This window comes from Pseudorasbora parva, chromosome 21 (genome assembly GCF_024679245.1).
Source record: "Pseudorasbora parva isolate DD20220531a chromosome 21, ASM2467924v1, whole genome shotgun sequence".
NCBI lineage: Eukaryota > Metazoa > Chordata > Actinopteri > Cypriniformes > Gobionidae > Pseudorasbora > Pseudorasbora parva.
The window spans coordinates 8678050-8695523 of NC_090192.1; the positions used below are offsets into that span (position 1 = coordinate 8678050).

The following is a 17474-nucleotide window of genomic DNA, read 5'->3' on the forward strand; positions in this document are numbered from 1 at the left end:
AACAAATATCAAATGTCGAGAGTGTTCTTAAACTGTTGGAAAGCAATTATGACATTGATATTCCATGGTGCCACTAGTAAACTCTAAGCACAACAAGCCGGCCTTTTATTGTAAAATATATTTTTTAATACAAGTAGTTTGCTCAGCTGCAGACCTCGACCGGCTAAACCAGAGTGTTTCTTCTCCATGCTAGTTTTTGGTTGCCCGTTAGTAATAGAAGCGACATTCTACAAAAAAAGCAATGAGCAGGGGCAGGAGGGGATGGGGCGGCAGCCACAGCAGCAGCGTGATATGGGCGCTTTGTGAGGTGTGTAGCGTTTGTGCGTGTATACCTCGGTCGTTCTATTCACCATCATCTAGAGAGACCACCAGAGCGGGAGGAGAGAGAATGGTCTGATTAGTGTTCACAAAGTCACAATGGGAGCACCAAGCTGTACGGTGGCTACATGGTGAGGGAGAGCAACAAACCACACATCACACGACACCACAAGGGCTTAACTGGATGGTGCATCCGCTAGATTTTTAACTGGTTTGTATTTTCTTTAAACTGACTTGTGATTGAAGACGACTGTAAGCAAATTTACAATGAGCATCTCCCATCATGCACCATTGAATTACATTAGCCACCACAAAGTCTGTTTAGACGTGTATTTCATTACATTGCATTAATTCCAAAATATGACAATCATCCTAGGTGTTTGAATGGAAAGCACCATCAAGTTCTAAATGTAAACTGATGGAAAGACTTGGTTGTATATTGATGGAGGTACCTTGGATTCAACATCTGCATTGTGGTCATTCTGCAGAAGCAACGCTGCTGCTTTGGTGTCATCTTTTCGGGCGGCGATGTGCAGGGCTGGTAGTCGCACCTTCCCCTTGGTGTCGTTCTCCAGGAGCAGAGATACCACCTGATCGTGACCTTGCTGAAGAGCTACGGCCAGTGGAGTAAAACCATCCTACAGACACACAACACAAGAATCCTTGAGTAGCCCAAAAAGTACAAACAAGAGAAAGTTTTTACATCAGTTATGTTTCAGCATGCTCTTTTACAGGGGTGGGTTACTCTGGCTCTTAAGATCCACTTTCCTGCAGAGCTTTGCTCCAGCCCTTATCAAACACACATTGGCAAGCGAATCAGGTTGGTGAGTTTGATCAGGGTTAGAGCAAAACTCTACAGAAAAGTGAATCTTGAGGGCCAGAGTTGCCCAGCGCTGTTTTTTTTCAGTCAGGGGTGTCCAACCCTGCTCCTGGAGGGCCACTATCCTGCAGGTTTTAGCTTCAAACCAACTAGAAACTTCCAGATAAATGTGTTTGGCCAGGTTGAAGTCTACAGGACACTGGCCCTCCAGGAGCAGGGCCTATATCGTGATGGTAGTTGAACAAAATCAGGGTTACAGGATTAGTTTCAAGTACAAAACCAAACCAATTCAATCAGTCTTTGTTGGTACTATCAGCCTGATCATCAACTTTCCCTGTCAACTCAGACTTTGATTCTGAGTTCATGGAGAACATGCACTTGAACATTTTGATCCGCTTTTGTTTTCAAACCTCAAATAAAGATTCAAACGGTCGTGAATCAGCAGATTGATTCGTGATTCGTATTGCCAATGTCACGTGATTTCAGCAGTTTCACACACCATCTAAATCATGATTCATGACTGTTTGATTCTTTATTTGAGGAACATGAAAGAGAAGACAATGCTGAATAAAGTCGTATTTTTTGTTATTTTTGGACCAAAATGTATTGTCGACGCTTCAAAAGAGTCTAACTAACCAACTGCTGTCACATATGGACTACTTTGATGATGTTTTCATTACCTTCTGGACGTGGACAGCAGGGCATACACTTACATTCAAAGGACAGAAAGCCCTCGGACTAAATCTAAAATATCTTAAACTGTGTTTACGGGTGTGGAACGACATTGGGGTGAGTCATTAATGAAAGAAATTTCATTTTTGGGCGAAGTAACCCTTTAAAATGTCTTGATTCTGAATCAGGGATGGGCAACTCTGGCCCTCTAGGTTCACTTTCCTGCAGAGCTTAGCACCAACCCTGATCAAACTCAGCTTCTAGTAATCATGAAGGCCTTAGACCTTGATTAGCTTGTTCAGGTATGTTTGATTAGGGTTGGAGCTAAGCTCTCCAGGGGGCAAAGTATTATAATCAAACTAACAAGAATCAGGCCCCGTCCACACGAAGCCAGCGCTTTCCCAATCCGATCTTTTTTTCCCCCTCGTTTCAAGAAATATCTGCGTCCACACGAGATTACCGAAACTGACTAAAAACGATGTAGTTTGCATGCCAGGCCAGTCTGTGGCGCTGTAATTCTGCCACAGAAATACACTAAAAACGGAGAAGAAGAGTTGTGGCTAGAAGGGGTATAGCAGTGGTCGGAGGTGAGGCAAAATCTCACAATAAAATAACAATAAATACATTTGCTACTTAACAGATGTGTTTTATTAATGCCTACACCTACCCCGACCCTAAACATACCCTTACAATAATGCAGATGCGGTAATTAAATGACGCGATATTGATGTGCGCATGCCCAGTGCCCGTAGTTGTATCCGTGCTGGACGTAGTGTGATGACATCACCGTTTCAGAAAATATACGGATTCGCTGTACACACGAAAACGACAGATGATCGTTTTCAGATTTAACCACTTTGGGACCCGGTTTCGAAAAATATCGGATTCATGCTTCTAAAACGCCGGATTGGTGTGGACGAAACGCTGATACGTTACAAAATTTATACGTATACAGCTAAACGCATCTCCGTGTGGACGGGGCCTCATACTCTGCAAGAAAGTGGATCTTGAGGCCAACTCTGAGTTGTAGCCAACTTTGCTTCTAGAGGGCTGCCTTCCTGCAGACTTCAGCTCCAACATACTTACCTCTTATTTTCATCCTATCCTGAGCGTCTTGATTTATGTGTGTTTGATTAGGGTTGGAGTTAAACTCAGCAAGATGGTAGCCCTCCAGATGTTCATAGATGTTGATTATTTACTATACCAGCACAGCTGAGGTATCATTAACAGCATTACAGTTTCATTTCATGTTCCATGTCTTTAGATTGATGAACATACACATGTGTAACCATTCTTGCCAAATTTTGCATTCAACTAAATTTGAACATTTACATAAGAATGGCATTACAATCACAACACAAAATAGACATTTGTTTTGCTCGGTACTAGTCACGGTACAGTATAAGCACAATGACTGACTCCAGGCTCCTTGTGTGCATTATAGTTCTACAGTTCTTCATCAATTATTCCTTACTAGGTGAATAATAGGGCTGAGTATTGACAAAATCCTCTCATTACACTACACATTGCCATACATGATCACAATATCAGGATCGATTGAATCAGACTCTAGTGTGGAAAACCCTACTAAAGAATAGGATTATCAGAGTTTATGCTTTCAACCAACACTTAAATAAAAAGAAAATATGAATTCAAAAATATAACAATGATCATATACACAGTATATGAATATGATTGATTGCATAAGCACACTTTTAGAAAATAGTAGAATGTTTAATAAAAGCAACATACAAATAGTTCATTCTAAAAGAGCAGCTTGACATCAAAATGCTGTAATGCATCGTTTTGTGGTTTGAGTCTGAATTTCAGACAGACCTTCATTCTTGCCAACACGGATCGTTAACATGCAAATAGCTCTTCAAATGTGAAAGTGTTCTTGGATGCATAATCACTGTCTGAGAGACACAAGGGCCTGGTACATTCTCAAGGACAGTGACGTTTGGCACCCTGCTCTGTCATACACGCGCACACACACTCACCACACACACTTCAAGCCGGGCATTCAATACCCTCATTGCACAACTAGTGTCTGCCTGCTGCCTTAAAAAGGACAGCAAGGTCACTGGGTATTATGAGTCAGTTTTTATACAGTGTGTATCATTGCTAGATGGACCTATAAGTACGGTGCTTCATACACAGTGCTGGGAATTGGAGGGAGGTAAGTAATGAATGGATAGGAACAGAAGGTTCTCCTCACCTCTGTGGCAATGCTCTGACTGGATCCGTTATCAAGGAGGAATTTGACGACGTCCAGGTGGTTCTCTTGGGCAGCCATGTAGAGTGGTGTGAAGCCATTCTGTAGCAAGAACAAGAGCATACTTAGAAATGTCTGCGCTTATCCATGACTCAAATAAAAGATAAGATCACAGCACTTCCTCTGATCTACAGTATGACTGCGTGATTGTACTGCAGTGATGACAATGTTTTAACAAGTTTAGAATCTTATTTGAAATACATTTAAACTTCAAATATATGATATGTCTGGTCATTAGTTAGTTGGATACCTGTGTTGTGCGAACTTTAGAATTTAGCAGCTGGCTTCTATTCATTACATGTGTAGACCTCTTACCGTGCCTCTTTCTGGGCATTAACTGTAATAACTCGGTGTTGCAAGCACCAATCCGGTTCATTTTTTTTCTATAGACTGTACTCACAAAGGTATAACGATCAAGATAAACTTAAATATTCCCCGGAGTTGTCCTTTAACACAACATAGCCGAAATGAGTCAGCCATTAAAGCTACACTGTGTAACTTTTTTAGTTTATTCTTAGCTAAAAACACTTAGTTCTTTCAAAAATATATGTGCTCATTAATGTATATTTACTTCTTTCAAGTAATAAAGTATTCTCGTTAGTTTATAATCTGCCATTGAAAATACATCAGGGTGAGGGGTTCGAATGCCGGTCGCCATGTTGGCCCTCCATCTTGAAAGTACATTAGCCAAAGAGGGACATACCCATAAATTCAAGCTTCGCCTTTCGCGGTTTAACACTCGATGGCACCGTGTCGAATGTGAAGAGGGGGATTGCCTTGTTAATCTTGGACTAAATCAGCCACCGTAGGAGTTAAAATGAAATCAGAATGAAGAGGAACAGAAACTACCCTTACGAAACAAAAATATATTGCAATATATTGGAAAATATCATATAATACATTAGACAATATATTCACATATATGGGATTTAATATTTATATTCTCCAATATATTGCAATATATGAAAGTGGCAATCATTTGTATATTTTGCAATATATTACAGGAATATATAATATATTGTAAAATACCATCAATATATTACTCCATGTATTTACAATATATTATAATATATTTACAAGTAATATATTGGTAAATATATTTTCCTTTCGTAAGGGTAATTTTCACTGGATGGTCATATACCTTTACACCGCTAGATGGGGGAAAATATCACACAGTGTAGCTTTAAGGTAACTAGCTACTTATAAATACTTATAAATGCTTTCTTTTTCCATGGGGCTGGGTGTGAAAATGAAGCCGGATGAAGCTTCAGCCTCTAGGCGGGTATAAGAATTAAGAATGACTGTATGTAGGTTTGTGGAGTAAGGTAAATCAGGAGATTGGGGGTACAATGTCAATGGTCAATTTGGGTGATAGGTGGCTGCTATTAAATCAAGGAGATTAATAATAATAAATAAAAATATACTGCTCCCTGTAACAAACTTCTTGTAAAAATGTTGCAGTCCACAATCAGCCTCCTCATTCATAAAGTGGGTGTCTCTATTTTAAGCACTGCAGTGTGAGAAAGCAGAACCAGGCTGCACTTGTGATAAGATAAAACAAAGTCTGTCTCTACTCTCTCGCACATGTGTGTATGCGATTAATTTTGGACTCCCTGAGGGTAGTTTCAGTGACAAGGCAAAAACGCACACAGTTTCTCCTCAAAATGGAGACAAAAGTAGGTTTAGCTTATATTTAATGCAGCACTTCTAAATTATTTTAAAGCTTTTTGAGCACAAACCGGGAACTTGAGTTTCTGAACGTCTCTCAAAATTCATAATGCAATGCAACGATAGTGTATGTTGCATTATTAGCACGAACTGAAATTGCAACTGATTTTATTTCAGCGCTGTGACGTATTTCCAAGTGAAATGGTATATTGAATAGAGGGGAAGGTTTTACTTCAGAACTCTTCTTCTCCATCAATCGTTCATAGCAGAATAACGGTTGGAGGGGAGTTGTCAAGGATATTCAAAAGAGCCTACTTTATGTAGTTTCATTGTAGTTAGCTACATTTTGTTTTAATTTCAAAGGTTTTATTTTCTGGTGATAACCATAAGTTAGCTAAGATTAGCTAGCATAGTTATTGGCAGGCCCAGATAGAATCTGCTGCCATTTTTCAGATATTCTGCAATGATTTTGTTGGAAAATGTGCTACTTTAAAGTTTGCAGCAACATTTTTTATGGTAGCTACAGTAAACTACTTTAAATTAAAAGTAGCTTTTAGCATGGCAAACTACTGTGCTATTTCAAACTAGCTTCACAAACACTAGGTTCAATGGCACCAATTTCTGTAGGTAACTAAAGTTTGTTACCAGCACAGTAGTCATGAGTCATGTGGCGTTGTTGCCGTAAATTTTCAGAACATCCTTCAGTGAATGATTTATTGGTTGGACCCTGGTCTGTTATGTAGAGGAATCAAAATGTTCACACCCCTAAACATTCTGCTGAACAAAACAAACTGTGATTGGTTGCTTTACATATCAGTCAGATAGCCCATTGGCCATTAAAAGCTCCAGAAATTTAGCCATCATGCTACACAAGAGTACAGCACAGTATTCGAATCACAAGCTTGTAAAGAGTTGGCCAAGCATTTGCAACTGTTTTTTGAAGTATTTCATCGCTTGTCAAGTGCTGACTGTACCTGAGACTGGGAGTTGATATTCGCTCCATTAGTCACGAGTTCCTTAACGACAGCCAACTGTCCAGCGAGCGATGCTATGTGCAGAGCGGTGTTTCCTTTCTAGAATCAGAAGAACAAGACAGAGCAGGTTGACTCATTGTGAACAGTGACCCAATGTTTTTTTTCATAAACCAGCTGTCTTTTGGAATCCTTTCTGTTTCTTTTAGAATACATAAATATAACTTCGAAGAATACACTTTTCACAGATTTACTAAACAGGGCACATTAGCGTGAAAGCGCAATTCCAAAAAAGCGTCAATGGGAGTGAAAAGTTCTGCACGTGATCTAATGACGACACACACATTTTAAAGAACACAGACGGATCATTTCCATAATGACCAATGCAATCTACCAGGAGCAGTGCAAATTAGAGTCTGGTTTAAAGGTGTTTTTTGTAAATTTAGTGTACAATTTTGTGCAAAAGTTGGAAATTGCAACTGCCCACTGCTCACCCGTCCCTCTCAAGACACATAGAGAAGCTACGGTAACCGGCACAGGACAAAAATGTTGTCATCTGAGACAGCAGAGAGTAGCTAGCCCGCTGTAGAGCAGTTTGTCCGTTTAGGGCTACAGTAGAAACATGATGGCGCAAAATGGCGTGGTGTATGAAGATAGAAATGGCTCATTCTAAGGTACTAAAAACATATTCCTTATTTAAGGTCTTTATACACCACTGAAACCATTATGTATATTATATTGCATTTATGTCAATATATCCTCATAAATATAACACACTGTACCTTTAAGGCATGCTTTTTGTGGGGCGTTAAATAATGCCACAAATACCAGTAAATTGACAAGCGCAAACCTTAGTAAATCACTTTGCATAATTCATTTAAATACTCTCCTACCATAAATTGTTTGGGGGTCAAAGGGAAGCTCCTACAAATGCATATGCAATAAGGTCAGATGCAAAAATAGCGCTAGTTTTTTACTGCATGTCTTTAGTAAATCCTGACAACAGTTCAAAGCCAAAAGAGGGTTTGCGCTGGTGCAAGCTGTTAGTAAATCTGGCCCAATGATGGGTGAGTTTCTAAAACCTCTAGAGAAATGGAGAAAGATGAATGGAGAAAGATCTCTTGAAGATCCTTTACATGAATGAGGAGATCTAGCTCTTGGTAGAGGCTCAAAGTCAACCTAAACATCAGGCAACAGTGACTTTGAAGATTTGCTGATGCAGCAAAGGAATGTCTATGAAGTCATGCACAGCTGGGTAGCACACTTGTCGTCTTTAATTCATATGCTCTGTCTTCTAGACTCGAGACTCTAGAGTTGATATTTTAAGTTGTGTGTCATAGTATCTGATCTGGTGATGTGAGTGTTACCTTTGTTGCCGCGTCCACAGAGGCACCAAGTTTAATAAGCTCGGTCACAACCTCCACATGGCCTTCTTTAGATGCTAGATGAAGAGCGTTCAATCCATTCTGTATCCAGGGAAACATTGTAAAATATATTTATTTGCTGTTTATGTACATTATTTAGGATCACTATGAGGCATTTCAGAGACAGAAAATGTCATTTAAAGGTTTATGGAAAAAAAAGGAAATTCACAAGGGCTCCACTGCTAAATTTTCAATTTTCATCGTTACTCCAGTCTTCAGTGTCACATGATCCTTCAGAAATCATTCTAATATCATAATTTGGTGATCAATAAGAACATTTATTATTATTAATAGCTGTGATGCTTAATTGTTTTGTGGAAACCTTGATAGGCTGTATATTTTTCAGGATTCTTTGAAGAATAGAAGTACAAAATAACAGCATTATTTACCCCCAGTGTTGGGGGTAACACATTACAAGTAACTTGAATTATGTAATCAGATTACTTTTTCAAGTAACTAGTGAAGTATTGCATTACTTTTACAATTTACAACATTATATCTGAGTTACTTTTTCACATTTTTTTGACTGACAGCTCTCTTCTCCCCATGATGAGAAAAATCGAGAGTAAGTGCGAACATGATGGTTATTGTAGTTCTAGACTAAATGTGAGCCTTTACTCATCTCACGTGCACAATAAAGAGTCAGTATTCCTCAAAATTAATAAGATCAGTCAAATGCAAAATCAGAATTCTATGCAAACTTCCAATAATTAAATATTAAATAAAAAGTATTTTTATGCATTTAATCTACCTTTATTGACCAATTTTTTGCTGCTAACTTTCGATGATTCAGTTAAAATGACTTTAGTTTTTCTGTTTTTATGGTGAAGTAAGAGTGTTAAACTTTTTCTCCTGCGTCCTATTTTCCATTATTCAGCGCAGCTGAAAGGTTTGTTTGAGCTGCGCCCTCTATTGTACATGCGTGAATTTGCATTTTTACCTCGACCTGAGGTTTATTACTTCAATTTTGGTGTGAAGAGGTCTTTACATTTGCACAAAATAATCACTTTTTTTGTTGTTATAAAAAACAAAGGTTAAAAAAGTCATGCAAAAGTAACGTAACATTACTTTTATAAAAAGTAACTAAGTAACTTTTTAAGGGGGTAACACAATATTGTAATGCATAACTTTTCAAAGTAACTTCCCACAACACTCATTATAACATTATAAATGTCTTTACTGTCAATTCTGATCCATCCATGCTGAATAAAAATTTCTTTTCAAACAAGTGTCTTATTGAACCCAAAAATTTGAATTATAGTGTACAGTGACTACAAACATATTTATGATCCCAAATATCAAATACATTTTTTTACAAAAAGGAAGATGCATAACCTGGTTGCAGATGTTGATGTCCACGCCAGACTTTATGTAATCGAGGGCTTTCTCGATGTTTCCAGCCCGGGCCGCTCTGAGGTAACTGGCATTACTGTCAGTCTGGAAGAGAGAAATAACAGAATGAGATCGGATTGTTTTCTTCACAAACAAATCAAGAGGAACCAATAACAATGTTCAATAGGGAGAAAGAAGCCCTCTAAAAATAACAGATAACAAAATCCAATCTATAGCATCTTTACGGCATTTAAAGCTACACTGTGTTATTTTCCCCCATCTAATGGTGTAAAAGTATATGACCAGTGAATAATAGTTTCTGTTCCTCTCAATTCTGATTTTGTTTTAGCTCCTACGGTGGCCGATTTAGTCCAAGATTAACATGGCAATCCCCCTCTTTACATTCGACACGGTGCCATCGAGTGTTAAAACACGAAAGGCGAAGCTTGAATTTATGGGTATGTCCCTCTTTGGCTAATGTACTTTCAAGATGAAGGGGCAATATGGCGACCGGCATCCGAACCCCTCACCCTTATGTATTTTCAATGTCATATTATAAACTTACGAGAATACTTTATTACTTGAAAGAAGTAAATATACATTAATGAGCACATATATTTTTGAAATAACTAAGTGTTTTTAGCTAAGAATAAACTAAAAAAGTTACACAGTGTAGCTTTAAGGAAAAAATTGATGGGCATGGCAGTGCCCTGGCAACCACGTAACAATGTGCAGAGGCAAGCACCACTCACATCTTCAGTAAATCAAACTCTAAAAAATGAATTGCTCTTTTGCCTATTTATCCAGTGCTTTGTGAAACAGAAGTGAAGTGCAGCTCAGATCTCTAAACAAACAGCTGATCGTGCAGCAGGTCACTGCCTCTCCTGTGTCTGATTATGGGCTATCTGACATTTGTAATAACAGAAACACAAATAAACTGTGGATAAAACTAGCTGCGGTTATGCAAAACAGGGCCTGAGGAAGAAAAGCGAGAAAATGTCAGAGAGCTTGAGGCAGTGGTTCCCTGACAGTGGGATTCCAGAGGCATTCACATAGAAAGTGAACAGTTTGAGGAGCAGTAATGGATGCTTTCATCCTGGCAGAGTAAAGACATCATAAACATATCATATATATCTGTGCGCGTGCGTGTGTGTGTGTCTGTATACACACAAACTATTGTATACAAAATTCATACATGTTGTTTATCAACTCTCAGTGCATTTCTACATTAACAGGTCTCAGTGGATGAAACACAAAAACATTTTTATTCAGAATATGATAAATGGGGTAAATAAACAGAGCAGGAGTCATAAAACACTGCTACAAGTGCAAATGAGCATGTAATATAGATCTGGAAAAAGGTGTGGTCTCTTCAGTGTCCAGATAATCACACACTGAGAGAGAGAGAGAGAGAGAGAGAGAGAGAGAGAGAGAGAGAGAGAGAGAGAGAGAGAGAGAGAGAGAGAGAGAGAGAGAGAGAGAGAGAGAGAGAGAGAGAGAGGAGAGAGAGAGAGAGAGGGTGTGTCTGCCGATGCTGCAGTGCTGTAGTCCTGACACACCCGACACACATGAACACACACGAACACACCGTCTGCAACTGAATACATTCACACACGGTTACAATACAGTACTTTAACATTAGACTAATCAACATGAAAATACATTTTCAAAAACCTCCATGTTTATATGAAATAAGTATGTCTGAATTCGAAGTATTCATAAAACAGTAAAAAACCACAGAGCTACAGACCTACTATATCACATAACAATCACAACATGGGTGATTTCATACCTAATACACAATCATAATGGTCACAGAGTTTGTTCTTCATTACATGTAGTACCTACTCAGGCAGTATGTGATTTGGGAGTCATCTTGTCTCTGTTGCTCTATCAAATCTGTTGCTGTTTGATTGAACATCATTTGCAACAGCATCACTGGCTCAACCCATGGCATGAGTTTAGGGCGGGACTATCTGTTAGTTTGACCAATAAGGGGTGCTTGAATAATCAGTTTGAAAGCAATTATTTTTACAGTTTGTTTGGTGATTTATGGTGCAGAAATTACAGACACAATCTCATGGCAATTCATAACTAATTCAGTTTTGTTTGAACATCATAGCAACAAGGCAGCATTAGCTCAACCAATGGCATGAATTTAGGGTGGGACTGTCTTTTAGTTTAAACAATTGCAGGTAAGAGGAGAGTAAGAGAGAAAACAGCCATGATTTTTACAATTTGGTTTTATGCTATTGGTGTAGAAATTACCAACACAACCTCAAAGCAATTTGTAACTATTTATGTTTTGGTACATTTGGCTAATTCATAAAATTTGACTTTATACAATCTAATTTGTATATTTCTGCTTACGCCCCACCCAGTGACGGTTATGTTTAGGGATGGGTTTAGTGGTAGACCTTCATGCTTACTTTTTTTCTAAAAATTATTTACATTGTATACAAATTCATAAGAATTTGCATAGAAAATGCTTCCCCATGGGATCAGGTTGGAAATTACACACTTTACCTTTAAATAAATGATTGTAAATCTTTGAAGGCAGTTAATGAAATTCACCCAAACTGAGGGTGCAAGTAATTAATGGGTTAATCATTAATCATTTCATACTTTTTGAGTCTTGCACTTTTTCTAACAATATCAGTCCCTGGCTTCTGTCTAGATACTACAGCATGTAGAAATGTCATCCTCTCTCTATGTAATGCAGGCTCAACCTCTGCAGTGTGTGGGAGTTTCCTTTGAACATCTCTCTTTCTCTCTGTCTACCTCTCTCTCTCTCTCTCTCTCTCTCTCTCTCTCTCTCTCTCTCTCTCTCTCTCTCTCTCTCTCTCTCTCTCTCTCTCTCTCTCTCTCTCTCTCTCTCTCTCTCTCTCAATCAAACAACATGTTCTGGAATGACCTGCATGAAGTCTTTTTCTTCATTAGAAAGTAGGACTGTACAAGATAAATTGAATAATTATTATATATTTAAGATAATTTTGCTGATAAGATAAAATCAAATTGAGATGTAGGCATCTATTGTATCCATTAGTTTTATTCTTCTTCTTATAATTCGTCCTTTTCCTTGTTCTTGTTCTGCTCTTGAATCCATGGCAGCCCATATAACTGCTTGCAGAAAAAAAAATGATGACATTTAGCACGTAGAGGATAGTCTGAACATTCACTGTCACTAACCCATTCCCTCTAGTGCCACCGACTGTCCAAATATGCAAATGCGTTTATGATAAGGATTTTAAACTGTAAGGGTCAGTTGCATGAAATCTTTACAGCCATTTTAAAATTTGCACACAATTTTTTTTTTTTTTTTTTTTACATTTCATCACAAACATGACCTGAGGCTACTTTTTGGCACAGTGCCATCTACTAGTCAGGAGATGTTAAAAAGGGCTAATTTTGCTTAACTTTTGAATGGTTTGCTCAAAAATTGGCACAACCATGCATTGTTAAGTGAAGAATAGACACTTGGTGTTAATAGACACAAAACTTTTTTGCGATATATGGGAGTTTTTGTGAAACTGACACATTTCTATTGGCCGTATTTTCAATTCGCAATTTCAATTTGCGCAATTTGAAGGGTAATGGAAATGAGGGGCTGCCCTGCAGTTATATTGCATATCCTTCATTATACAGCAAATCTACAGTTGTACTTTATTGAACTGCAGTTTTACTGAGTTGTACCTCCATATACTGCAGTTATTTTATGTAAGGGGTGCCGAGAACAATCATACCAAACATGCTGTATTTGGTTGAAACTGCTGTCCTTCTAAACTCCTTCTAAATTCTCCATTTTCACCAAATTTTCTTTTAATTTTCTCAGATTATATTCAGACTATGCTGCACTGTAAAAAGAAAAAGAAACAAAAAGAAACAAAATATGTTTTTTTTGTTGGTTTTACTTAATAAAGTAGGTAATCTGGTTGCCTGAGTTTATTGAAATAAAAAATTTGAGTTGATACAATGAAGGAAATTTGTTTAATAAATAGAAACTCAAAATATTATTGTATCTGAACCACATAAAAAATGTGATAAATCATGAAAATTTGGCATGTTTCACTGCGTCATCAGAAATAAAACACAAAATTAAGTTATTAAACCATGTTTGATATACCAAAAAGATCAGTTTTCGAGTAAGATATCAACGAAATTCATGCAATGATGCCAAGCTGATTAGCTCTGGAAAGCTTTGGCATACTGACACCAAACTCTGCATGTGTAATTTTTACCTCACAGTGACCACGTGGCATCAATTTGTTAAGAGCACCACCAAAAGTCTTGGTTAAAAGCAATTCAATCGTATTACAAGTGATTCAACTTTTTGACGTTTTGCCTAAAATATTCTCAAAATGTCTTTAATTACTTATTGTTGCAGTTGTTCTAATGCTCCCAGCCATGCATAACTTAGCATGGCTTTTTTGTGCTTGGCCCCATTAATTGCTGCTTACGGCTATATTTTTATGTGTTAATTTGGCAATTAAGAGTGCATCATTACATTCGTTTCACAGTGCTTCCTGGTGCACCTTGTAAGCAAGAGCTCAGACAGAGAATTATTTTTATTTTATTTCAGTACTAAAAAAGTGTTTTTTCTATCGAAAGTTCCATTAAGTTTGATTCATTTCTGTGAATTAGACTGTCTGTTACAGTGATCACTTTATAATTAAATCTTTTGCATCACAACATAAAATGTTTATGGACATCTCCTTGTGCATTTTTATGCATTTTATTCAACATTTATGTTCATGTAACGAAAATGTCTTTGGTTAATTATAATAACCCCGATTTTGATTTCATTGCTTTTTCATGTTCATTCATAATACATTAACAAATGTAAATTTATAAAGTCAAATGTAATAGTATATTCAGGTGAATGCTGTTTAAAGGTGCCCTAGAATGTGTTGAAACAATATGTTAAATTGTTCTCTGATATCTACATATAGGGTATGTGGCTTATTTAAGGGCAAAAATTTTCCAGATACGGTTTTACAGGTCCATTTACAACCTCAGAAATTGTCAGATTTTAAGGAACAACCAATTGTTTTGAGATTGGAAATGCACGCTTTTGAGTGGTAAGTTTAGCCTTTATTTTCAATAAGACCTGCAAATCATAACGTCAGTAACTTCAGCCTACAACCTACATAACATTAACTTTACACGTTAACTCATATCGTCAGCAGTCACAACTTTGTTTTTAGCATTTTAAAAACATTTAAATCACTGTAATGTGTCACCGTTTGATTTTACAATGATAGCTTCTTCACTTTAAATCACAAACTCTAAACAGTGAACTGGGTAACGTTAGAGCACAAATATGTTGTTTGTACAGCAGCAGCCTACAGTTTTTTTTTTTAACAAACTGAAGTGCCTTGTCAAATTACTGATTGATGATTTAGATCGCCTGCCAAACTGCTGAAATCACGTGACATTGGTGATCCACATCATTGATCGATTCACTGATTCATAACCATTGGAATCTTTATTTGAGGATTGAACAAAAACACGGAAGAGAAGACAATGCTGAATAAAGTCGTAGTTTTTGTTATTTTAGGACCAAAATTTATTTTCGATGCTTCAAGAGATTCTAACTAACTAACTGATGTCACATATGGACTACTTTGGTGATGTTTTTATTTCCTTTCTGGACATGGACAGTATAGTGTGCATACACTTGGATTTGCTCTTGGACTAAATATAAAATATCTTAAACTGTGTTCCGAAGATGAACGGAGGTCTTATGGGTGTGGAACGACATTAGGGTGAGTCATTAATGACATCAATTTCATTTTTGGGTGAACTAACCCTTTAAGTCGTGATGACGTTAGCTAGAAGGATTAAGTGATCGATCTGTAAGCAACTAAGTTATGTGGTGGTGATGAAAATAGCCTATAGGATAAATCATAACTCTATCTGACAAAAGAGATTGCCATATGTATACGATAACATTGGCAGGAGGAAATAATATTAACTTTGAGATTTATCATACTGATGTACACTACTTGGAGTTTCCTATTGTTACTGTACTAGCATCTTGCGTTGGATCTAGACAACACAGGGGATATTATCGTTAATGTTGTCTCACTAAGAAACTTCCAGTTTAATCAGAAATTGTTTAGACAGTCAATAAGTGGATAAAATCACTACTTACTGTTTGCGGGGATATAGTTTGAATTGCCGCTTCTCCAGTATCAGACGCTGAGTGAAGCCTGCTATTATAAGTTATAAAAACTGTCTGTGGTAAAATGGGCTGAGCAAACTAACAACTTTTAATTAAATTGTTGCGGTATCCGGTTATAGATAAACATGCCTGTTGACAGTTTTGTTTAGTGGGAAGGATATGAGAAGTCCCCATGTCCCAACTTCTATTTTCATGATCTGCCATATTCGCTATCCTCGTGTGACGCATGTGCTGATATATACAAATGTTGGGGGCGTACATATTATTGATCCCCAGCAATTATGTCACAGTTGGCGTTATGTTGAGAATCGCTTATTTTTCCATGGTGTTTTTCACAAACAAGATTTTCATATGAAGGAGGAAATAATGGTGTTTGAGACTCACAGTATGTGATTTCCATGTACTAAACTCTTGTTATTCACCTCTGCCATGGTTAATTCAGTTTTTTATTCTATGGCACCTTTAAGTATTATTGAATTTTATTAAAAAATCTTAGAAATATCAATAATTTTAAAGCTACATTCACCAACTCTAGCTAACTGATTTATCTGACACCAGAAAATCTTCACAAGCTTGGCCATGGTCCATTGATTTAGCAGTGGGTGTCTTGCAGCATTTCATAGATTATGCGTAAAACTCATTACAAAATGATTTGTTCAATATCCTGTCAAGGTATGGCCAGCAGTCTCATGTATAGATTTAGAAAATACTATTCTTCTCAGAAAGAACATGGAACTCAATTGATGTGTCAATACAGTCACAAAGAAGCAGATACATTTACAAAGAATCTGAGAGGCTGAAACACAGCGATGCACACAGAGATCTGTCCTGATGTAACTCGACTCTCTCTGACCAGAATTCAAACCAGCTTCACCGGCATGGGAGGCGTGCACAGTAGCAAGGATGCTAAAGATCGCAGCCTCTAGCGTCAGTCACTAGTGTGCCTCTTCCTGGGGAGTGAGGTTTACACACACAGCTCTTATAAGCTTCCCTCCGTTACACTAAGTCTGTGGTTGACAGACAGCTCAGATCATCAGATTGAGGAAATGTACACGGTCGTAGCCCAGCGCCAAATGGAAATGGGTTTTATCAGGGTTGATCATCAGCCAGCATTAGCAGAAGCCCAGCACAAGCTTTATAGAAACACACAGGCTAAAAACACACACAACAAGACCAGTTGCAGTCATTGAGAAGGGCAAGTATACAGATCTCTAATGCTAATTTGCCATAGTTATGTATTAGGCAAACAGAACTTTATTTTGAGAGTCTGTCGTTTCACCAGAAGATCAATTTAGTCATGACATTTTGAAGGGAGGGTGAAATGCTGTTTCATGCATACTGAGCTTTTTACACTGTTAAAGACTTGGATTCCCATCCTAAACATAGACAAAGTTTCAAAAACTAATGTTGGACGTTTGATGGAGTATTTCTGTGTCAAGAATACTCCTTCCGGTTTCTCACAAGTTTCGGAGAGTTTTTTTTCGAGTATGGCTCAGCTTGACGTCGACAGAGTGGAAGGTCCTTGTATGGGCCGTACGGGTTCTTCTCCCGGTAGGGTGCGCGCGCGTGACTAGAGGGAGAGAGGAAATGCACGCCCATAAACACTCTCTCAGGTGCAGATCCAGTCGTCATTATAGTCCGCGCTGCGCTCCACTTTATTCCTATGGGTGACATCAAGCGACTTCAACGCTTCAGCACAGCATTCCGGGAAGGCAGCGCTGCATTTGAAACCGATCTGAACGCAGAAATGACGGGAAGCTTCACAACATCACTTCAGTCGCATCGCAAAGTGAATCTCCACGGTCACTGC

The 17474-nt window shown here is 37.9% G+C and overlaps 1 protein-coding gene across 1 annotated transcript in view; it reads right to left on the reverse strand.

The window, feature by feature from the left end:
- The window catches only part of ank3b (ankyrin 3b), a 160738-nt gene that overhangs the window by 111122 nt on the left and 32142 nt on the right, over positions 1 to 17474 (reverse strand). The window contains exons 2-7 of the mRNA XM_067429868.1: positions 9484 to 9585; positions 8092 to 8190; positions 6728 to 6826; positions 4029 to 4127; positions 771 to 956; positions 333 to 356 (exon numbers count right to left, since the gene is read on the reverse strand). Of these exons, the coding sequence (XP_067285969.1) occupies positions 333 to 356; positions 771 to 956; positions 4029 to 4127; positions 6728 to 6826; positions 8092 to 8190; positions 9484 to 9585 (609 nt within the window). The remainder of the gene's footprint in view (positions 1 to 332; positions 357 to 770; positions 957 to 4028; positions 4128 to 6727; positions 6827 to 8091; positions 8191 to 9483; positions 9586 to 17474) is intronic.